General features: G+C 41.9%; 1 protein-coding gene across 9 annotated transcripts in view; it reads right to left on the reverse strand.

Moving 5' to 3' along the window:
- The window catches only part of lrrfip2 (leucine rich repeat (in FLII) interacting protein 2), a 184,630-nt gene that overhangs the window by 27,792 nt on the left and 131,509 nt on the right, over positions 1 to 25,329 (reverse strand). For 6 of the 9 annotated variants that reach the window (XM_080193710.1, XM_080193707.1, XM_080193706.1 and 3 more), the window contains 3 exons: positions 19,863 to 19,892; positions 1,484 to 1,615; positions 1,229 to 1,300 (listed from right to left, as the gene is read on the reverse strand). In XM_080193710.1, the coding sequence (XP_080049836.1) occupies positions 1,229 to 1,300; positions 1,484 to 1,615; positions 19,863 to 19,892 (234 nt within the window). The remainder of the gene's footprint in view (positions 1 to 1,228; positions 1,301 to 1,483; positions 1,616 to 19,862; positions 19,893 to 25,329) is intronic. The other 3 variants (XM_080193711.1, XM_080193708.1, XM_080193704.1) reach the window with 1 other exon arrangement.

Genomic DNA, 25,329 nt, shown 5'->3' on the forward strand with positions numbered 1-25,329 from the left:
AAAATCAAGTGACGAGATTATTAATAATGATAGCTTTGGCTATTCTGATGAGCAACCTTAATACCAGAAACCTTGACTTAAATATAGGCAGGCAAAGGAAATGTGAGGCATTGTTACAAAAAACTATTGCTAGTACTCTCGCCATGCAGAAGCACAAACTATACTTAGATTATGTTTGTTTACAGCACAATTACACAATAAAGAGCAATTATGTCAAAGATTGTTGAAATGAACATAGTCCCTTACATTTCCACGACGAAAAGCAATGCATTTTTACAGGTACTGGATATGAAATTCTTCCAAATTTAAAGGGTAGGAAGCTTATTTGCTTATTTGCCTATTTGGAAACAATGAAGCATCATCTTAACTGTCCCTTTGCAAATATCCACAGGCTCCACTCTTCCAGCTTTGAAACTAAAATAAATTCTTTTATTTTATCCTTTAGTTAGTTATTCCCTAAATTTGACCTCTTCTGAGATTTTAATATTTCCTGATTAAAATCCTTTCTCCAATTATTTTACCAAAACAATTACGGGAACTGTAAAAGCATCTTCTGGCTTTCTAGAAATATGTACTCTCTCTTCTCGCCTTGCGAACAAGTAGCAGAACAATACTTTGGGCCTTTAGAAAAACCATATCTTTGTACTTAATGGAACGCATAAAAAATTATTTACGAAGGTAAGCATTTGAAAGAACTATGCAAAATCATTTCAGACTCCGACTGCCACTGAAATTTTGACTTTACCTATCCCACATTTACAAATTTTGACCCATTTCTGACAGTTTCTAATCAGATTCGCAAATGTTTCGAAGACTGAAAATGCAGAGCTTTCTTATTGCTGTTCTATACTCACATTCCAAATGTACAATAAGTTACATAAAATGCAACCTACTGTTATTCAAGCCAAATCAGCTAATCACTCAGGTTTAAACAAGTGGAATTGTCTTTCACCTTTGTGGACCACAATTATTTTGTTCAAATACAGTTCTGTGGCTAATTGCTTTGAGATAAAGAAGTTATCAAACACCACACAGAATGTTGCTGTAAGGGTTACATTCAGATAACAGCACATGCTACAATAAGAATCCAAAATATCTATCAATGAGCGAAAACAAAAGTTAGTCAATGCTATAAAGGGCTCTGCTCTAATATGTTAATGAAGTGCAGCTTAAATTCCCAGTGTAACAGGAAACAGATAAAACATGCTGGGGGACATGGCCCTGATACCTTAAGTTCTTTTAATCCCTGCATGTATCTCCCCTCTACATCTTGTATCTGGTCCTTAAGCTCATAGATATCCTGTTGGACACATGGAATGAACCATTGGATAAATGGGAGGGGGAAGGGAACAAAAAAAAACATTAAACTGAAATAATTTTATATTTTTTGTGAACATAATGCGATAAGAATTTGGTCAACAGATAGAAACATTACAATTTACAACACTTCACCAGCTCTATGCCGCAGTTTAATAAACCTTACCCGCAATTCGCTGAGTGAAACATCTGGATCCAGTATGCTACTCGTATCCCCGCTCCCACGTCGAGAAGATGATCCCCCAAGTGAAGCCAGTGTTGCTGCTGACAACCCTGCAACTGCATTTCGAGAAGCAGGCTGCTAGGTGAAAGAGAAAGAGACTAGTAACTGTCATGGAAACAAAGAGTGAATTTCAGGATACACAACTTCTGCTCTGACTGTATGATAACTGGTAAAGCAGAGTAAGTTTAAATATTCTAAATTTGGGAGCATAATTTGGTACATGCTTTAGGAAAAGAAAGCTCAAATTTTTTTTTAGGAAAATTAGGGATCTAGGTGTATGTGTACATAGATCCCTGAAAGTTGGGAATCAAGTAGATAAGGTTGTTAAGAAGGCATACGGTGTCTTGGCGTTTATTGGTAGGGGGATTGAATTTAGGAGTCGCAGCGTCATGTTGCAACTGTACACAACTCTGGTGCGGCCGCACTTGGAGTACTGTGTGCAGTTCTGGTCCCCACATTACAGGAAGGATGTGGAGGCTTTGGAGAGGGTGCAGAGGAGGTTTACCAGGATGTTGCCTGGTATGGAGGGGAAGTCCTATGAGGAGAGACTGAGGGATTTGGGGTTGTTTTCGCTAGAAAGAAGGCGGCTAAGAGGGGATCTTATTGAAACATATAAGATGATTAGAGGTTTAGATAGGGTGGATAGTGATAGCCTTTTTCCTCGGATGGAGAAAGCTAGCACGAGGGGACATGGCTTTAAATTAAGCGGGGGTAGTTATAGGACGGATGTCAGGGGTAGGTTCTTTACCCAGAGGGTGGTGAGGGATTGGAATGACCTGCCTGCTGCAGTTGTAAATGTGCCTAGTTTGGGGGCGTTTAAGAGATCCGTGGATAGGTTTATGGACGAAAAGGGATTGGTTTAGATTAGTGGGTCATTGTTTTTTAACTGGTCGGCGCAACATCGTGGGCCGAAGGGCCTGTTCTGCGCTGTAATGTTCTATGTTCTATGTTAGTTGAAAGTGGTACGATTTTGAAAATGGTAAATGGAACTACATCCTCATTACCTCAGATATCATTCACCGCCTGAAAATATCCTTTCCACGATCTGTATATTGGTCATACTTTATGATGTGGATACTATGGTTTTGGGCAAACTGGTTTATTGCAGTCTAAGATTAGGTGAATGATTATAATGCTAGATAGTGGTTAGCACTGCTGCCTCTCAATACCAGGGACCCGGGTTTGATTCCAGCCTTGGTTAAGTGTCTGTGTGGAATTTTCATGTTCTCCACATGTTTGCTTGGCTGCTCCAGCTTCCTCCCACAGTCCAAAGATGTGAAAGTTAAGTAGATTACCCATGGTACATGTACGGGATTATGGGAGGGGTCGTCTGGGTAAGACGGTTTTTTCACAGAGGCAGTGCAAACCCGATGGGCCAGGTGGCCTCCTTCTGCAATGCTGGGCTTCTGTGGTTCTATTAACAGTGGATACTCACAAATCGACATTATCATAGGAATCACTCTCTCCATACACAACTCTCCACCACCATGAACCAGGTGGATGGTGGAATGTGAAGTCATGCTTGTGGAAGAGTCAAGAGCTTTCCTCACACCTCCCTGGCAATATCATCATTCATTAATGATTTTTGGCTACGGTCAGATAATATCAGTTGTGGCTCAGGAAGCAGCACTTACACACCTCTGAATCAGAGAACAAGCCACACTCCAGGCACTGCAGCAAATAATCCAGGTTGACATTTCATTGCAGTACCAAAGCAGTTTTGCCCCGCTGGAGGTGCTATCTTTCTAAATGAAGGCCCTCTTAGCAAAAGGTTCCATGGTACGATTGTAAGAAAAAAAGCAATGGATTTCTCCCGATTTCATTTCTAGTACTTATTACTTAGCGAACATTAGGAAATCAAGTTGTATTGTTGCTGATCATGAGACCTTGCTGTGTGCAATCTGGCAATTATATTTCTTGCACGATAGCAGGTCAAAACTATTTCACTGAGTATAAAGCACTTTGGAGATGTCTTGAGGTCAAGGAAAATGCTATATGATGCAAGTCCATTTGGCTTTCTTTTGAACAAAAGGTTAGGACCAAAAACCCAGAGAACATAAACATGAATATTTCAAATTCAGATTAAAATTTTGGAAATAAAAAGCTAGTATGAAGAGAATGCTGCAAAACTCGACCTTGCAGAATAATAATTGCAATAAAAATGGGTGGCATGGTGGTTAGCATTGCTGCCTCAGTGCAAGGGATTCAGGTTCAATTCCAGCCTCGGCCACTGTGCGTGGAGTTTGTTCATTCTCCCCTTGTATGCTTGGGCTTCATGCGGATGCTTCAGTTTCCTTCCACAGTCCAAAGGTGTGCAGGTTAGGTTGATTGACTGTGCTAAATTGACCCTAGTGTCAGGGATTAGCAGGGTAAATGAACATTACGGGAATAGGGCCTCCTGTTTGACTTGACGGGCCAAATGGCCTCCTTCTTTACTGTAGAGATTCTATGAAAGTCTTTTAGGGAAGGAAACCTGCTATCCAGTCAATATGCAACTCCAACCCCACAACAGCTCAACTCAACTCCTCTCTGAAAAGATCCAACAATCTACTCAGCAGTATCAAACAATTAAGCATAGGAACTAAACACTGGCCTTGCAGAAAATTAGTTTTAAAAACAAAGAACAAAATGGTCCTCATGAGTTGGTCTATTTTCAGTGGTGGCCTTTCCTTCTACTAAATTAGATAAAAGCCATGAGTTGGGAGTCCTACTTATTTCCTGCCTTTTGAAAGTGTTTCTACTTGATTGCGGGAAGCAATATTTGAAGTACATGAAGAAGGCTTTGTACAAAAGGCTTCTTCAACAGAGTTGTAACTTTACCTACGGTCATTAAGCTAAAATGTACAAGGTGATTCAGAAAGCCAAATATCTAATTCTTTGTACAAACCACCATGAAGTGAAACCTTAATGATGTGAAAAAGATTGAGACCTTCTCCAAAAAACCTGAAAATCGCACTGTAATTAAGAATCATGCAAAAACAACATGAATTAGAAACTATATACATCTTCAGTAAAAATATTATCCACCTATCAAACATTGCAACCACTTTCCCTGGTCATGTTTTAGGTGTGAACTTGTACAAAGTTTATTTCTCATCAATTTGACTCAAATTAATGCATCCTTAGTTAATGTTTCCTGGAACATTACCCCACACTGGAACAACTGGACACACTGGCATGCAATTAGAATGTTGTATTTCACAATGGTACACAGGTGACCTGTACCAAGCAACCTGCACATTGCCCATCCCTTCAAGGAAACAGGCCTTGGGCAGGAGGGATTTTTGAAATAATAATGGTCACAGCTGGCACACTCACAGGGAAGGCATCTGTAGCCTTCAGATTTGGAAAGGAATTGTAGGGGTATCCAAAGGTACGTGTGGGGGAAGGGGTGAAGGAATTTATATTTAACTGTGTAAGTGACCAAGATGAGGAAAGGTGAGAACCAGACAGCACATAGGTACGTCAACTTCAAAATGTTCAAGTGCTACCAAACTGATGTGCACCGCAAACACAATGGGATCAAGGAATACAGGGAGAAGCTTGAAAGATCTCAGGGAGGGAAACCTGAACATTAGCTCCTCTAGGACAACGAGGGGTTTCCATACTCACACAGGGGGAGTCCAAGTTGGGCTGTCAGTGAGAATTCTGCAGCACCATCTTCCAGTCTGCAACAATGGCATAATACAAACTTAAAATGGGGAAAAGCACTGCTGGTGAGGGCTCTGCAGACAGACTGTAGGATAGGTGCATACACTGGGAGGTGAGATTAAAGAGACACCCAACTGAACTCTGCATTCCCAAATGAGAAAGGCAAAACCGAAACATGTTAGGAGCCTTTCAATGACATTGAAGGTAATCAGAAAGTGAAGCAATGATGCCCTTTCACACGGCACTAATCTTGCAAAGGGGCACTGATCAATCCCTTTGTTTAAACTCTTGTTCACGGTATGGCAATTCATAACTCCAAACTCCAGAGCAATTAGGCAGCAGGACTAGCTTCAAAAGCTCATTAGAAAATTGGAGCCAGACAGTTCACAGATCCCCTTCAAATAACCTAATATCGTGGCTAAACATTTACCCTCATGTTTATTCCAAAGAACATAGTATTAGAGTACAGTGAATAAGGGTCTCAGTGCCTGGGATAAGTGCAGTACATCCTGTGCCTCACCAGAGCAATGTCACGGCAGTCAGTCATGTTAGGCTTAGCAGTTGAGGGTGGAGGAGACCTTGCTAGGCACCCTGCATTCACCATCATTTCAGGGCAAGTACTTTTCAATTAAGAAACAAAATCCTTGAATCCATATTCACCGATGAGTTATTGACAAAAAGAGGACTTTGAGACTCATGATGACTCACGTCTGTTTCTCACTGATATTGCAGAGAGGAAACCATGAGGAAGAAGAAGTCTGGCTTTATCGCTCCCAGTATTATCACTTAGAGGCAGGAGAGAAGATGATGATTGCAACAGGTTCACCAAAGAGAGGAGCAAAATCCTCAAGACCTTGGCTCTCTCCAGACTTGACGTCTCTGAGCGCTTCATCTTTTGTGTGGGCAGCAAGGAAAGAGGTTATAGCACTGACCAACCTGCTACTGCTTCCTTCGCAAAATCCAAAAACAGGACTGCCTTGGCAGTCTGATTGTAGAAGCCTGTTTCTACCCCACTGAACTAATTTCTTCTTATCTCAACACCATTCTCTCTCCTATGCACAGTCCCTTCCCAACCGATTTGTGATTCCTTTATTCTGGATACCCCTCCATACTCCACCAAGGTGGTGTGAGTACTCTCTGTTTCTTGCTTAAACAGAGGCTCAAACAATCCCTGTCCACCATTATTTTCCTCTGCCTCGCTGAACATTTTCTTGTACACAAGAATTTCCCCTTTAACTTATCTCACTTCCTGCAAATAAAGCACGTGGCTACGGGTACCTGTACGGGCCCCAGTTATGCCTCTCTTTTTGTAGGGTAAATGAAACATCCCTTGTTCCAGTCCGACTCAGGCCCTCTTCCACAACTCTCTTACTGTTACATCAATGACTATATAGGTGCTGCTTCATGCTATCATTTGGACCTGGAAAAACTTAGCGATTTTGCTTCCAATTTCCACCCTTCTTTCAGATTCTCAAGGTTAATCCCCCACGCTTTCCTTCCCTTCTTTGACTTTTATTTCTGACCTCCAATATTTATTACAACTCACTGACTGCCACAGCTACCTCTTCACACTCTGCTTCCTGCAAGGACCCTAATCCATCCTCCCAATTTCTCCACCTCCGTCTCATTTATTTTGATGATGCCACCTTTGAAAACAGCACTGCTGACACATCTGCTTTTTCCTCAAACTAAGATCTCCCTGTTGCAATGATTAACAGGGCACTCAACCATGTCCGACCTATCGCCTGCACCTCTGCCCCTCAGTCCTTTTCCCACTCCATCCCAGAATCATGATAGGGTCCCTATTGTTCTCACTTTCTACCCTATCAGCCTCCACATGCAAAGGATCATCCTCTGCTTTTTTCATGAACTCCAGCATGATGCCACCACTAAACACATCTTCCCCTAATCCCCATCAGTATTCTGTAGGGACCACTCCTCCATTGCCCCAACCTGTCATCCATTTCCCACAGCAACTTTCCATGCAAACATAGAAGATGCAACATCTGTCCCTTTACCTCCACCTTCTTCACTGTCCAAGACCCCAACATATGTTTCAGGTGAAGCAGCATTTCATCTGCATCTCCTTCAATTTGGTCTACAGAATATGCTGATTCCAACGCAGTCTCCTCTATATTGGGGAGACTACGTTGTGGAACACCTTTGCTCAGTCCACAAGCATGACTTCAATCAGGCCAAGCTCAAGAGCATCCTACCAAGATACAACCAACACATCTCCTGTTTCACCAGAAGCCCAAGCATTCTAAACCACTGCTACACAAATATTAAACATGCCTACCGCTCTATTGCCCACTCACACTTTGGCAAATCAGAGCACAAGGCTCCCAGCTGACAGCTCCCAAATCAGAGCACAAGGCTCCCAGCTGACAAGCAAAAAGCTGAAACGGGAGAATCTGTCAAAGAAAATCATGCAATGGTGGTCTGAGAATCGAATGCTGTCTTACAGGACTGCTTAGAGTCAGTAGACTGGTCAGTATTTAAAAACTCTGAACAGTATGCCACTACAGTAACTTCATTACTAAGTGTGTAGAAGATTGTGTACCGAAGCAAATCTGCATGTTTCCCAGCTGGAAAATTTGGACGAACAGGGATAGCCACTGCTTGCTCAAGTCTATGTCTGAGGCGTTCAAGTCAGGCAACACTGACCTATACAAGAAAGCCAGATATCATCTAAGGAGATCCATTAAAGATGCCAAAAGACTGTACCAGACCAAGCTAGAGTCCCAGGCTAGCCACACAGGCCCCCGCTGACTATGGGAAGGTCTGCAAGACATAACAGGTACAGGACAAAGGCATGAAAAATCATCAGCACAAACTCAGCACTCCCTGATGAGTTCAGCACATTTTATGCCCGTTTTGAGCTAAAGGTCAGCAAGAGCTCAGAAACCTCAGATGAACCTGTATCAGAGATCACTATTGCAGATGTCACAGCAACCTTCTCGAAGGTCAATCCACGGAAAGCGACTGACCTGGATAGGGTACCAGGACGAGTATTCAGATCCTGCACAGACCAGCTGGCGGGGTATTTGCTGACATCTTGAACCTCTCTTTACAACAATCTGAGGTCCCCAACTGCTACAAGAAGATGACCATCATCCTGGTCGGGATTGAATATAAAAGTAGGGAGATCTTGCTGCAGCTGTATAGGGCATTGGTGAGGCCGCAGCTGGAGTACTGTGTGCAGTTTTGGGCGCCGCACCTGCGCAAGGATATTTTGGCCTTGGAGGGAGTGCAGAGGAGGTTTACTAGGCTGATACCGGAGTTGAGGGGGTTGAGCTATGAGGAGAGGCTGAATAAACTAGGCTTGTACTCGTTAGAGTTTAGAAGAATGAGGGGAGATCTCATTGAGACGTATAAGATGATGAATGGGATGGATAGGATAGAGGTGGAGAGACTCTTCCCGCTCAAAAAAGACAGTAGGACTAGGGGGCACAGCCTCAAGATAAAGGGGGGGCAGTTTAGAACGGAGTTGAGGAGGAACTTCTTCACTCAAAGGGTGGTGAATATCTGGAATTCTCTGCCTGTTGAAGTGGTGGAGGCTGCCTCGCTAAATATTTTTAAGAAGCGGGTTGATGGGTTTTTGATAAGAGAGGGGATTAAGGGTTATGGGGAGAGGGCGGGAAAGTGGAACTGAGCCACGACAGATCAGCCATGATCTTATTGAATGGCGGGGCAGGCTCGAGGGGCCAGATGGCCTACTCCTGCTCCTATTTCTTATGTTCTTAAAAGCCAAGCAGCGTGCTTTAATGACTATCATCCAGTGGCTCTGACATTCATCATTATGAAGTGCTTCGAAAGGTTAGTCACGGCACAAATCAATTCCGATCTCCCAGATTGCTTGGATCCATTATAGTTTGCCCACAACAGGTCCACAGCAGACGCCATCTCCTTGGCCCTATACTCAACTCTAGAACACTGGATAACAAAGTCACCTATGTCAAACTTCTACTTATCGACTACATCTCAACCTTTAACACTATTATTCCCACGAAACTCATCTCCAAACTCCATGGCCTGGGGCTTGGCTCCTCCCTCTGCAACTGGCTCCTGAACTTCCTAACCCAGACAGCAATCAGTGATGATAGGCAACAACAGCACCTTCACAATCAATCATTCTCAACACCAGTGCCCACAAGTCTGTATCCACAGCCCCTTATGATATTCCTGAGACACGTATGACTGTGGCCAAATTCCCCTCCAACTCGATTTTCAAGTTTGCTGATGATACCACCATAATGGGTCAGATCTCAATGATAAGATGGAGTACAGGAAAGAGATAATGTGGTGAACTGGTGTGATGACAATATTTTCTCCCTCAATGTCAACAAACTAAAGGAGATAATCATTGATTTCAGGAAGTGCTGTGGTGGACATGCTCCTGTCCACATCAATGGGGATGAAGTGGGGATGATTGCGAGCTTCAAGTTTCTAGATGCCAGATCACCAAGCTGGCTTGGTCCCCCCATGCCAACACTATAGTTAAGAAAGCCTATCAATGCCTCTACTTTGATTTTTTAAATCACACGTCAGTTTGGCACGTCCGCTACAACTCTCACCAACCTTTAAAAACACACTATAGAAAGTATTCTTTCTGGTTGTTGCGGTCTTGGGCAGAGATGCAAACTACAAATGATCGTGAATGAAGCCCAGTCCATCACACAAACCATCAACCCATCCCCCCACCCCAACAACACTGACTACACTTCCTGCTGCCTCAGAAAAGCAGCCAGCATAATCAAGGACCCCATGCAGCCCGGACATTCTCTCTCCCACCTTTTTCTTTTGGGAAAAAGATAGAAAAGTCTGAGGACGTGTGCCAACAGACTAAAGAACAGCTTCTTCTCTGCTGCCATCAGACTGTTAAATGGACCTACCTCACATTAAGTTGATCTTTTTCTACATGCTAGCTATGACTGTAACACTACATTCTGCACTCTCTCCTTCACTATATGATTTGTCTGTATAATGCACAAGAAACAATGCTTTTCACTGTATGTTAATACCTGTGACAATAATAAATCAAATCAAATCTAATCTTCCTATCGCTTGCCTTTTCAACTCACCATCTTGTTTGCATGCTCACCCTTGGCCTGTTGCAATGCTCCAGTGAAGCTCCATGGACCAACACCTAATCTTCCAATTAAACAGGTTTCTGTCTTCTGGACCCAACAATGCATTCAACATCTTTAGATTGTGAACTTTCTCCTTCATTTTGACCTTTTATGCACCCCTCCCAATCAGGACCATCTGTCATTTGTTCTTCAATAGTGCTTTCACTGAGCATTGACCTTTGTTCTCCTATTAACACATTCTGCTTCTTTAAAAAAAAATTTACGCCACTATCAGCACCTCTTTTTGTCTTAAGCGCTACCACTAACACTGCCTTGGTCTTGTGTCCATGACATCTTTGTCAATCTCTCATCTGTAACCTGTCCCTGATTTTCTATTCTGCTCCATTTTTGCTACCCCGTTCTCCAATTACATAATCCATTTCTACCCCTCTTTAATTTTGAATACATATGGACTTCAAGTGTTAACTTTGTTTCTCTCTCCACATGTGCTGCCAGACCCGCTGAGTTTATCCAGCATTTTCTATTTTTATTCAATTTGCCTTCCTAATGACTTGCTGTAGCTGCATGCTAACTTTGTAATGTGATCCACATACAAGGTCACCCAGATTACTATGTTCTACAGCATTCTGTTTCACTTAAATAATATTCTGCTTTTCTATTCTTACCAAAGTGGACAACATGTTCCAACAAGAGGCAAAACATACGTGACCTCACCCTCCTGCCTGCCGCAGATGCATCTGTCCATGACAGTATGGGTAGGAGTGACCACTGCACAGTCCCTGTGGAGACAAAGTCCCATCTTCACATTAAGGATACTTTCCATTGTGCTGTGTGGCACTATCATTGTGCTAAATAGGATAAACTTCAAACAGATCAAGCAGCTCAAAACTGGGCATATATGAAGCACTGTGGGCCATCAGCAGCATAAGAGTTGTGCTCAACCACCATCTGTAACCCCATGGTCCAGCATATCACTACTTCACCATTACCACCAAGCAAGAAGATCAATCCTTGTTCCACGAGTATCCTAGATTATTCAGGGAGACAAGAGATGAAATTGCTGGGCCTCTGACAGAAATCTTTGTCTCTTCATTGGACACAGGTGAGGTCCCAGAGGATTGGAGGATAGCGAATGTGGTACTGTTATTTAACAAAGGTAGCAAGGATAACCCCGGTAATTATAGGCAGTGAGCTTGACATCCGTGGTAGGGAAATTGTTGGAGAGGATTCTTAGAGATAGGATGTATGCACGTTTAGAACAGAATAATCTCATTAGTGACAGACAGCTGGTTTTGTAAGAGGGAGGTCATGCCTTACAAATTGGAGTTTTTTGAGGAGGTGACAAAAACAGTTGATGAGGGTAGAGCCGTGGATGTCATCTATATGGATTTTAGTAAAGCGTTTGACAAAGTCCCTCATGGCAGGTTGGTGCAAAAGGTTAAATCTCATGGGATAAAAGGTGAGGTGGCTAGATGGGTGGAGAACTGGCTTGGCCACAGAAAACTGGGGGTCTTTTTCCAGCTGGAGGCCTGTGACTAGTGGTGTTCCATAGGGATCTGTACTGGGACCTCTGCTATTTCTGATATATATAAACGATTTGGAACAAGGTGTAACTGGTGTGATCATTAAGTTTGTGGACAACACAAAGATGGCTGGACTTGCAGATAGCGATGAACATTGTCAGAGAATGCAGCACGGTATAGATAGGCTGGAAAATTGGGCGGAGAAATGGCGGATGGAATTTAATCCAGATAAATGCGAAGTGATGCATTTTGGTAGAACTAATGTAGGGGGGAGCTATACAATAAATGGCAGAACCATCAAGACTACAGACACACAGAGGGACCTGGGTGTGTAAGTCCACAGACCCTTGAAGGTGGCATCACAGGTGGAGAAGGTGGTGAAGAAGTCATATGGTATGCTTGCCTTTATAGGACAGGGCATAGAGTATAAAAATTGGTGTCTGATGTTACAGCTGTATAGAACGCTGGTTAGGCCACATTTGGAGTACCGCGTCCAGTTCTGGTTGCCGGGTATCAGAAGGAAGCGGAGGCTTTAGAGAGAGTACAGAAAAGGTTTACCAGGATGTTGCCTGGTATGGAGGGTCTTAGCTATGAGGACAGATTGGGTAAACTGGGGCTATTCTCCCTGGAAAGACGGAGAATGACGGGAAACCTATTAGGGGTGTACAAAATTTTGAAGGGCATAGATAGGGTGAACAGTGGGAAGCTTTTCCCAGGTCGGAGGTGATGATCACGAGGGGTCACAGGTTCAAGGTGAAGGGGGGTGAGGTTTAACTCAGATATCAGAGGGACGTATTTTACACAGAGGGTGGTGGGGGCCTGGAATGCACTGCCAAGCAGGGTGGTGGAGGCGGACACGCTGGGATCATTTAAGACGTATCTGGATAGCCACATGAACGGACTGGGAATGGAGGGATACAAAGGAATGGTCTAGTTGGACCAATGAGCGGCGCAGGCTTGGAGGGCCGAAAGGCCTGTTTTCTGTGCTGTATTCTTCTTTGAGTGCAGGAGGGCATGCCATAGGTAAACCCAAAAATGAGTTGTCAACCTCGTGAAGTTACAACACAGGACTACTTGCATACCAAACAGCAAAAAACACAAGTAATTGAGATAAACGATCCCACGACCAGATCTACCTTTTACTAAATAACGTCCGGCATTTTTCTTATGTCAGATGTTGGGCTTCTGCCCTATAATCATCTACTTTGTCTTCTTTCTTTCTTAAATAGGGGTATTACGTGCAAAGTTTTCCAACAACTGGGATTGTCCCAGAATCTAGGGAATTTTGAAGATTACAACCACTCCATCCAGTATCTGTGCAGTCACTTCCTGTGGCCTACGATGCAGGCCATCGGGTCCAAGGGACTTGATGGTCTTCAGCCCCATTAGTTTTCCAAGTACTTTTTCCTCCAGTGATAATTTTAAAGGTCCTTCCCACCTTTGTTGATTATCTGGTATTCTTGGGATTTTGTTTTATCTACTGTGAAGACAGATGCAAAATACAGTTCAACCTGTCATTTTCTTGATTCCCCTTATTAATTCCCAGCCTCTGCCTCCAAGGAACCAATGTTTATTTTAAGTTTTTTTTTCCCATATTTTTGCACATATTCTTCCTCCCTGTCTTAATGTTTCTTGTTAGTTCATTCTCATATTCTAATTTCTCACCTGATTATATTCTAAATTTTTATTTTTATACCTTCTTTTGCTAAAATATTCTCCATCTACTAACTGAGGAATTGTTTATCGTTCTCAATACATAAAACGTCATTTCATTTGAGACTTTGAAGAAAGCTCTGGATGGTTTGAAGAAATCCAAATATGGATTTCTGAGAAAGAAGGGCATAGATTTGGGAGGTGACTACTTTGAAGTAGAGAGAAGTCATTGAGAGCATCATAGTTTGCAAGAACAGAGGCACATATAACTTTGGAGCTTCTTTGGTGCCATTATTTATTTGTTTAATCCAGACCCTCAAACTGGAGCTTATTAGCACAGCATCTATTTAGCTTCTGTTTTTACTGATATGATCCTCACAATGCTTCACCACAAGCAGACATTGAACAGAAAGCATATTATTTAAAAGAAACTGGGTAAATATTTGTAAAGGACGAAAATGAAAGGGCAAGGGAATGGAATTAAAGTAAACACCTTCAATTAAAGGCCTAACTCAGCATAAGAATAACGGGTTGATTGGACCAACTATGAAAGGTACAGCTGACAAGACGTATTTGAAAGAGACGACTATATGCTCAGCATAGATTCCAAATAAATGTATTTTTGTTACTAAAAGATTATGGTTCCTTCTTAGAGTGTGGACAATATTGGCAAAGCTGTAATTATTGCCCTAAGATGTATAGTTTTTACAACTGAGGTTTTGTCAGGCTAATTTGGAGAGTGAACTGTAAATCCTACATTGTGCGAATTGAATTAAAGCATGCGAAAAAATGCATTTTCTTTCCTGAAGAGAGACACTGATTTTCTGATGCTTTTCACGGCCAATTTCAATATTCATCTTCTGAGACTTGAACGTCTAATATTGGTCTCCAGCCTTGACTATTCCATGCACTCCTGCCTGGCTACCTAGATCCTACTCTCCATAAACTTGAGGTCATCTGAAACGCTGCAGCTCTGTCCTCATTTGCATGAAGTCTCCTAGACAAATGGCTGATTCATATTGGCTCCCATTTAGGCAAAGCCGCAAATTAATAATTTTTATAGTTTCCAAATCCCTCCATGGTATTACTCTCCCTATGTCTAATCTCCTCCAGCCACTAGATCCAAATCTAACACCTTCATCTAATTCTGGCAAAATTTTAATTTTTCATTCACAAGATTGGTGCATGTCACTGGCTAGGCTTTTGCTCATCAATAACTGGCCTCAAGGAGATTGAGGTGAGCTGCCTTCCAGAACCCATTGCAGCCAACGTGCTTCAGGTACAACCACAGTCCTATTAAGAAGAAAGTTACATAATTTCTATCCACCAACAGTGAAGGATGAAAATATAGTTCCAAGATGGTTTGCCTTAGAGGGGCACTCATCTGATGAAGGAACAGTGCTCCAAAAGCTTGTGCTATCAAATAAACCTGTTGGACTTTAACCTAGTGTTGTGAAACTTATTACCATGCCTACCCAATTCCAATGCCAACATCTCCACATCATGTCTTACAGGGGAATTGCAGGGAGTAATCCCATGCCTGTCACACTCCTGACTTGTGCCTTGCAGATGTTTGACAAGTTTTGGGGAGTTACTTGCAGCAGAATTCCCACCTCTGACCTGCTCTCATAGGTGCAGTATTTATACAGCTGATTCGGTTCAGTTTCTAGTCAAAGATGACCCCCAGTATGTTGATTGTGGCAGATTCAGCAATGGCAATTCTATTTAATGTCAAGAGGTAATGGCTAGATTCTCTCCCATTGGAGATGGTCATTGACTGCCAGTGGTGCAGTGTAGATGTTACTTGCCACTTCTTAGCCCAAGCCTGAATATTGTCAAGGTCTTACCTAATTTGGACATGGACTGCATCAGTATCTGAGGAGTCAGGAATGGTGCTGAACATTGCAATCATGACTGAACATTCCTACATCTGACTTTTTGTTGGAAGGAAGATCATTGATGAAGCAGTTGAAAATGACTGGGCTGAAGGTCCGAACACCTGCAGCGATACTCTGGGACTGAGATGCATGACCTTCAATAACTACAACCACCTTCCTTTGAGATAGTGATGACACCAACCCATAGGGATGCCACCATACAAAAAATTCCCATTCTTTTGTTAGGATTCTTGGATGCCACACTCGGTCAAATGTTGCCTTAATGTCAAAGGCATAAATACTCATTTCACCTTGAGTTCAGCTCTTTGACCATATCTGAACCAAGGCTATAATGAAATCAGGAGCTGAGCGGCCCTGGCAGAATCCAAACTGAGCACCAGTGTGTAAGTTACTGCTGAGTAACAGCAGCTTCATGACACAGTTGATAACACCTTCCATCACTGATAATCGAGAGTCGACTGATGGGGGTAATTGGCTGGGGTGGATTTGTCCTGCCTTTTGTGGACAAGACAAACCTGGTAAATTTTCCACATTTCTGGGTAAATGTCAGTGTTCTAACTGCACTGCAAGAGTTTAGCTAGGGGTGCAGCAAGTTCTGGAGCACAAGTCTTCAATACTGTTGCCAGAATGTTGTTAGTGCCATAGGCTTCGCAGTATCCAGTGCCTTCAGCTGTTCCTTGACATCATGCGAAGTGAATTGAATTAGCTGAAGACTGCAAACTATAATGCTGAGGATGTCAATAAGCTGCCAAGCATTTGAGATTTTTAATTGCTCCAGTGTTGGTGCTGTATCTTGAACTGCCTGGGGCCAGAATGCAGGAATTCCCTCCCTAAAACTAACTTAGTTCCTTCAAGATGTTCCTTAAAGATTATCCCTCTAACCAAGCTTTTGGATAGCTGCCTTAAAATTGCAACACTTGGCTTGGTGCTAGATTTGTTTCATAATGCTGCTGAGTAGTGTCTTAGGACATGCTTTTAAAGGGGCTGCATAATTATAATTTGTCAACGTTGTAATACTGAGGGAATGCTGCACTGAGGTACGGTATTTTGGCAAATTAAACCTGATTAACTTTGCTCTCAGACAGGTGTGAATGGTTCTATGAGGCAAGCAATTCCACTTGGATGTCCACATTTCACGGTAGTTAGCATCGCTGCCTCATGCGCCAAGGACCTTTGGTTCAATTCCCAGCTTGGGTCATTGTGCAGAATCTGCATGTTCTCCCTGCATCTGCACAGGTTTCCTCTGGGTGCTCCAGTTTCCTCCCCATAGTCCAAAAGTCATGCTGGTTAGGTGCATTAGCGATGCCAAATTCTCCCTCAGTACCTGAACAAGCGCTGGAGTGTGGCAACTAAGGAATTTGCGTAGTAACTTCATTGCAGTGTTAATGTAAGCCTACTTGTGACATGAATAAACTTTAAAAAAATGTCCATCTTTATGAAAAGCTACCAGACATTTCATCATCTACTCTTTCAAGTGTCTTCCCATAAATTAACAGCAGATTTTAGGTTCATTGACAACAGAATCACTGAATAATTTCTCTCCCCTTTTTTGAAGTTATTATTACTTCTAGACCCTCAAGTTTTAACTAGATTGCAACTAATTCTCTCGAAGTAGTGCCAACAATGTGACCAGGAACAGAAGCCAGTTCTTCAAGTATCCTTGTATGAAATTATAAGAACATAAGAAATAGGAGCAGGAGTAGGCCATCTAACCCTTCGAGCCTGCCCCGCCATTCAATAAGATCATGGCTGATCTGTCGTGGCTCAGTTCCACATTCCCGCCCTCTCCCCATAACCCTTAATCCCCTCTCTTATCAAAAACCCATCAACCCGCGTCTTAAAAATATTTAGCGAGGCAGCCTCCACCACTTCAACGGGCAGAGAATTCCAGAGATTCACCACCCTTTGAGTGAAGAAGTTCCTCCTCAACTCCGTTCTAAACCGCCCCCCCCTTTATCTTGAGGCTGTGCCCCCTAGTCCTACTGTCTTTTTTGAGCGGGAAGAGTCTCTCCACCTCTATCCTATCCATCCCATTCATCATCTTATACGTCTCAATGAGATCTCCCCTCATTCTTCTAAACTCTAACGAGTACAAGCCTAGTTTATTCAGCCTCTCCTCATAGCTCAACCCCCTCAACTCCGGTATCAGTCTAGTAAACCTCCTCTGCACTCCCTCCAAGGCCAAAATATCTTTGCGCAGGTCTTGTACCTTGCTGCACAATAACTTCCTTTATTTATTTTAATATGTCCTCAGTTCTTTGCATTACCTCATCCAAAAATACAGTTATGTACTCAGGAGACTGCCCAGGGAGCACAGCAAACACAGGAGAATAATCTCTCAGGAAACATATGATTCTCTGGTCATTTGTTAAATCCCTTTGGCATCTTTCAATGGTAAGAAGTCTCACAACACCAGGTTAAAGTCCAACCAGTTTATTTGATAGTAAACCCACAAACTTTCGGAAACGTTGTTCCTTCGTTAGATGTGTGGAAAGTTCTGATCAGAGAAGGGCCCATAAAGGCACACACAGTTTACAGAATACTGATTAGAATGCAAGTCTTTACAGCTAACCTGCTATTCAATTCTTAAAGGTGCAGACAATGTGAGTGGAGATAGCACTAAGCATAGGTTAAAGAGATGTGTATTGTCTTCAGACAAGACAGTAAGTGAGACATTGCAAATCATAGGGGTTACAGATAGTGCAACATGAACCCAAGATCTCAGTTGAGGCCATCCTCACGTGTGTGGAATTTGGTTATTAGTCTCTGCTCAGTGACTCTGCGCTGTCATGTGCCGTGAAGACCGCCTTGGAGAACGCTTACCCAAAGATCAGAGACCGAATGCCCGTGACCGCTGAAGTGTTCGCCAACAGGAAGGGAACAGTCTTGCCTGGTGATTGTCGAGCGATGTTCATCCATCCGTTGTTGTAGCGTCTGCATGGCCGCCAGCCATTTCCATGCCACTCAGCATTCCCTCAAAATGGATGCTACTTGCACCATTCTCAGCCTTTATCACCACCATTTACATTTCCTTTCCCTTTTTGTCGCTGACATCTGAGTCAATTACACAATCCCCTAAGTGGGCAGTTCTGGAATTAACATCTTAGGAAGGATCTACTGGCCTTAGAGTGCAACGTAAGAGAACATTTCAGAATAATAGCCAACTCCAAGGACTAAACCACGAGTTGCTACACAAAACAAGCTGCACTGCCTGAAATTTAGCACATTAATGGATGATTTAGTCAAAATTGACATGGTATTAAGGGGAACAGGTAAGTTAGAGACCATTTCTGCTGGTTGGCAAGTCTCAGACAGATAATCCTGTAGCACAGTTTCAAAACTGAGACTTTAACTAAAATCTTTGAATTGAAAAATGTTTACATTCAAGAAAATTTGAAAACATCTGCTATCCCATGAGCTTCCATTGACATTAAAGAATTTAACAACATCTGTTACAAACATGTTATGATATTTCAGGTTTTATGGATAACTATTTGAAAGGTACATTTTTGTTTTCAAACCTTTACATCAAGCTTAAAACTCTTCAGAATGGAAGGATGGACACACAACCTTCCTGCATTTGTTGTTTAAATTCTTGTCAGGCTGGTATTTCTAGAACTGGCTACAAAGAATCATTAAAATGCAAAGACTGCTCCAGGGGATGCCCATGGAATCTTCTAAAAAGCTTAAACAACGATTTAAGCTTTTAAATCTTAAAGGAATTGGGAGCAAGGCAGGGACTTTGAAGGGCCACAACATAATTAACTTATTTTCCTGGTGAAACAGTGGCAGATTAGAAATTAACATTAGAGCCCTTTTGCATTTTTTTGAATTATATAAAGGTAGCTGTAAGAAGCCATTTTGAAAGACAGGGTGCACAAGCCCCTGGGAGAGTTGTGACAAGGACAAAGAGTAAGATATTAAGAAATTATTCTGCCAAAAGAGTCCAAGCCACCTGTAGATGCAGAATTAGTGAGGAATCGGAAAGATTCTCTCTCTCAAAAATCTGATCAGCTGACTCCATCTGAAAAGACAAATCCCCAATCTTGAACTATCAAAGCCATCACACTTGACGAACACAGCCTGTCAATTCCAACTCTTCATTCCAGGTAACCCACAAGCAACGGGCCTGCAACAATATCTCAGAGTCAAAATCTCATCTTAAATGATGCTTATTTCTTTAACTGCATTTTAATCTCTGTATCTGCATTTTAGTCAATAATTTATATATTTTTAGAAACGTTCAGCAGCAGTTTTTGCAACACACTAGCCTTTTTTCTGGACTAAAGTTTGTCTGCAAGTTATTTTTAAATTGAGTCAATCACAAAGTAAAAAGGGAGGGGGGGTTGCACATAAAAATTCTTGGTTCACAAACCATTTTGGGAGCGTCTTTAAAGGGTTTGTGATAGTAATTTTATGCTGAGCATATATATTAGCAAACTATTTTCTCAGCCCTCAATGGAACTGACAAAATTCTTAATAGAATACTGAGATTAGTACTCACCCGAGAAAATGATTCCGTTTTCTCATCCAACTGTAAAGAAAAGAAATCAAGTTAAACATTAACAAAATACTAATGGCCTGATATAAAATTAATCATGCCAAACTAACTTAATGAAAATAAACTCAACATCACTGATCTATCAAACTTGAAAACAATTACTTCAGAAAAAATACAAATTAATATTTGTGTAAACTGAAGAACCAGATTATTTATTTACACAAGTACCAGCTAATCTAATGCAATGGATAACCAACAGCAGAATTTCAGAACCGTGCAGAGTTAAATGCATCACGCTAAATGAAGACTATTTAAGAATTTAATTTCTTTGTGCCCAATTTGGTCCTGGTTTCACTTTTGTCATCTTAAGTGTATTTCAACAAGTCTTTCAATCTTTTAAAAACCTTAACATTCATCAAGTGTTATAATTTTACAGTCAATCAGCTCATGTGAATCAGAAAATTAAATTAAAAAAGGACTTTTTGCCCACTTACTACTTGGCAGCTGGTATTTAAAAGTCATGAACCATGTTGATACTGCTCCAAAGTTACTGTCCCGTGGTTTAAGACATAGTTCTCCCACAGCCAACAACCATATTCATTCTGTCAAAAGTTCTTTTTCTATCAGCAGCCAGGAAGACCCATTCCTGAATGGGTTACCCCAACCTCGCTGTTGCAGTCAACAATTGCAGTAGCACAATTTGGTGGCAATATTGTGACATTCCATTCTGACCTAATTATACATAAACTTACTCATTACCTGAGTAGAATAATTACAGCATTCAATTACAGAATCTATATAAGCAGGAGGCCAGTTGGTCCAATATGTCTGTGCCAACCCACTAAATTAACAATTCATTTGGTGCCTTGCTCCTGCATCTCTGCATATTCTTCCTTTTCAAATAACAATCCAATTCCCGCCCAAATGCCTTGACTGACACGGCTTCCACCAAACTGTCAGGCAGTATATTCCAAATCTTAATCATGCAGTGTACATGGATGTTTCTCATGCCTCCAATGCTTCTTTTGCCAATTCCTTAAATCAGTGCCTTCTCACTCTCGTCCTTTCCAGTGGGGATAGTTCCTTTCAATCGACTTTGTCCAATTCCTGCATGATTTTGACTACCTCAAATTTCCTCTTAGCTTTCTCTTCACCAAAAGAGAAAACTAGCCCTTTTTCTATCTATTAGGTTTTCAAAATCCACAGTTTTTCAATTTTGATTGTGCGCTTTGGGTTTCATTAAAAAAACTCTGAAGTATACATTTCAGGAACTCCTCCTTTCTTTGCTCTTCACACTGACTATCTCAATCCACATCAGAATAATTGATGTCCTTCGTTATCACTACTAAAGATTTATTTGTCATTTGTATGCAATTACTTTGTTCCAGGGTTAACCTTGAAGCTTCTGAATGCCATTGTTCAGTCTGCTTCCATCACAATCTTGATAAGATTCTAGATTCCAGTCATTTGCTTATTTTGCCAATCACCTTACGTCTGCACACTCTGGTTTTCAACCTCCCATCAACTGTTATAGCTTCTCCTTATATACTTTGTCCAAACCTCTCAAAGTTTTGAGTAACTGAAGATTTTGAATACATCTATCAAATTTCCTCTCGAACTTCTATTCTCCAAGTCTCAAGTTCTCCAATTTATGAAGTTCCTCACCCTGGAGCCACAGTCACGAATACTTTCTTTTCTCTAGCTTCATATCCTTACTGAAGTGTCGTGACCAGAATTGCATACAATAATTCAGAGTGAAGTATGTTGCAACATCATAACAATAACTCTAAACATGTCAAAACGTCATGGTCAGCACTGGGCACGCATGAACTATTGGGTTCAGATAAAGGTACTCCTGTGCCAGAAAAATAAATGGAGCAAAGAGCTTCACTCACCCAAGATCCAGACAGCAATGCTCTTAGTTTAAATACTGTTTTTTGTTCCGTTCCTTTTATACAGAAACTCAATTCCAGCAGTAACCATTACTTGCCAGAGCTTTAGAGCATGTCATCATGACTCACTGGACCTTCTGATTTCTTCACATTACCATATTCCAAACTAAGCAAAATATCTTACCTTACTGCACCAGGTACATTCTCTGTTAAGTACTACATATTAGTACAAACTTGGGTCACTCTCTGTGTGGAGTTTGCATGCTTTTCCTGCGTCTGCGTGGGTTTCCTTACAGTGCTCCAGTTCCCTCCCACAGCCCAAATACATGTGGGTTAGGTTGATTAGCCATGTTAAATTGACCTCAAGTGTCAGGGGACTCGCAGGATAAACAGATGGGGTTCCGGAGGCAAGGCCTGGGTGACGTTGTCGTCATGCAGGCTTGATGGGTCGATTGGCTTCCTTCTGCACTGTAGGGATTTTATGATAGCATACTCAAAAATTTCTCCACTGACCTCATTGGTTAGTTAGATAACTGCAGCTGAACTGCTTTTGAATTCAAGTTCTCTGACCAATTAAGGTGCTCGCTTTTTTATTCATACATACAAAAGATGTGGGCATCACTGGCTAAGCCAGCATTTATTGTCCGTCTCAAAACTTCCCTTTGGAAGGTGGTTATGAGCTGCCTTCTTGAACTGTTGCAGTCTCTGTATCGTAGGAACACACAATGCTAATAAGAAAGGAAACTCCGGGATTGAGATCCATTGATACTAAAGAAATGGCAATATAATTCCAAGTCAGCATGGTTGGTGACTTGGAGGGAAACTTACAAGTGGTTTTGTTCACATGCATCTGTTGCTCTCATCTTTCCAGATGCTAGGGGGCATGGGCTTTGGAAGGTGCTGGTGAAGGAGCTTTGTTCAGTTGCTGCATCTTGCAGACGTACACACATCTGCCATTGTCCATCAATGACGGAGGAAGTGAATGTTGAAGGGATGGGTGGGGTGCTAATTAAATGAGATGTTTTGTCCTGGAGGGTGTTGAGTTTGGAGAGTGTGGTTGGGGCTGTACCCATCCAGACTAATGGAAAGTATTCCATCATACTCCTGATTTGTTGATGGTGGGCAAGCTTTGAGAGTCAGGCAGTAAGTTACGCGCTGCAGAATTCCTATCCTATGAATTGCTCTTGCCACCATAGTATTGGTTGGTTGATTCAGCTCAGTTTCTGGTCAATTGTAACCCTCCCGGGAAGTTGATAGCGGGGGATTCAACAATGTCAAGGAGAAATGGTCAGATTCTCTTTTGTTGCAGATGGTCATTGCCTTGCACTTGCATAGCACAAATATTAGTTGCCACTTCTCAGCCAAAGCATGAATAGTCTAGGTTTCATTGTATAAGGATACAAGCCACTTCAATGTCTGTGCATTTGGGAATGGTGCTAAACATTGTGCAATCATTAGCAAACATCCCCGCTTCTGACCTTATGATGAAGAGAAGATCTGATGAAGCAGCTGAAGATGTTTGGGACACTAGCCAGGACACTACCCTGAAGAACTCCTGTTAACAGCATCTCTGCACTGAGATGATTCACCACCGACAACCATAATCATCTTCTTTTGTGCTAGGTATTACTCTAACCAGTGGAGAATTTTCCCCAATTTCCATCAATTCCGGTTTTGTTAGAACTTCTTTATGCAATACTCAACATGTGCCATCTTAAAAGCAAAGGCAGTAACTCTCAACTCACCTCTGAGCTTCATTTCTTTTGTCCATGTGTGGATGAAAGTTATTGAGGTAATGAGCTGAATGGCTCTGGCAGAATTTAACCTGCTCGCTGACGCACAGGTTATTACTGAGTTAAATGCCACCTGATAATACTGTCACTGAATCCATTCAGCACCTGCTGATCATAGCAAAAAGAGTGATGAGGTGGTAATTGGCCATGTTGGATTTGCCTCTTTTTTTTAAGTGGACAGGACGTGCCTGAGCCATTTTCCATATTCCTAGGTAGCTATCAGTGTTGTCATTGTAACAACTTAGGTTGGAGCACAGATTGTTTTGGAACATAAGTCTTCAGTACAATTGTCCAAATGCTGTCAAGGCAGTATCCAGTAACTTCAGCCATTTCCTGATATCAAATGGAGTGAATCAAATTGGCTGAAGACTGACATCTACAATGTTGGGGACCTCAGAAGCCATTTTAGATGGAGCATCCACTCGGCGCTTTTGGCTGAAAATAGCTACAAATGTTCAACCTTCTTGTGTTTTGTGTTGGGGTTCATTGAGACCCCCCATCATTGAGGAATGGGCACCCCCCGTCCCCATCATTGAGGAATGAGATGCCCCTCCATCATTGAGGGGTGAGAGATCACCCCCAGAGAGCCTCCTCTTGCAATTAGTTGTTTAATTGTCCACCACCATTCATGACTGAACGTGACAGGATAGCAGATCGGATTCTATGGCTGTGAGATCACTTAGCTCTGTCTATCACATGCTGCTTCCAGTTTGACACGGAAGTGTGTTGTAGCTTCAATGGTTTGACACATATTTAGGTTTGGTTGATGCATTCCTTCCTGCACGCTTCACTGAACAGGGGTTGATCCTCCACTTTGATGGAAATGGTAGAGTGGAGATATGCTAGGTCATCAAATTATATATTGTGACGAGTACAATTCTGCTGCGACTGAAAACCCACAGCTCCTCATGGAGACCCCATTTTGAGTTGCGAGATGTATTTAAAGTCTGTCCTGTTTAGCAATATGGGAGACTTCAGAGGATAGTTAAGAGTCAACCACATTGCTGTGGTCTGGAGTCAGATGTTGACCAGATCAGGTGAGAACGACAGGTTTTCTTACCTAAAGGATATCAGTGAAACAGATGGGTTATGATAATTGACACTGATTCCATGGTCACTATTACTGACATTAGAATTCAAATTCCAACATACTGGGATTTGAACCCCAGAGGATTAGCTTGGACCTCTGGATTACTCATCCAATGACAATCCACTAGCCTCCCACTAAATAAATATAAGCACTCTTAGTGAGGCTTGCATACAATCAAAATTGTTAAGAAAGCAAAATAGAGAAGAAAAAAATTAATTACAAAAAGATACAATGGTTCTAATTTTTAAAAAGGTTTGTCAACATATTTCCAGCATTATCCAGAGTGACACTGCTCTGCATCAAAAAACCTATATTTCTAAGTGCTCAAAACAAAAGGAAAGAGAAAAGTCAGTGAATAATTCAATCCAGACCTTTCTGCGGCATTACATGTAACGAGTTTTGTAGATGCCTTACACCAACTTGATGATTACCTTGTTTACCCTGACCGTAAACAAGTGGAATTGAAAAACAGAAGAAAACACCTCCAAAACAGGGAGGCTAATTCAATCTCAAAGTAGAAAATTTGCCCATGTTTCAAATGCAAAATTATACTCTGCACACATGGCAAATTACTGCACTGTAAAGCCTTGCCAACACACTGGATTAAGCACCAACTGATCATTCTGCACAACACACAATATTGCCTTGGCCAGTAATTACACTCTCAGTCAACATCATTAGATTATCTGGTCAGA

The sequence above is a fragment of the Carcharhinus amblyrhynchos genome, chromosome 8 (genome assembly GCF_965287045.1).
Source record: "Carcharhinus amblyrhynchos chromosome 8, sCarAmb.v2.hapA, whole genome shotgun sequence".
In the NCBI taxonomy this organism is placed as follows: Eukaryota; Metazoa; Chordata; class Chondrichthyes; order Carcharhiniformes; family Carcharhinidae; genus Carcharhinus; species Carcharhinus amblyrhynchos.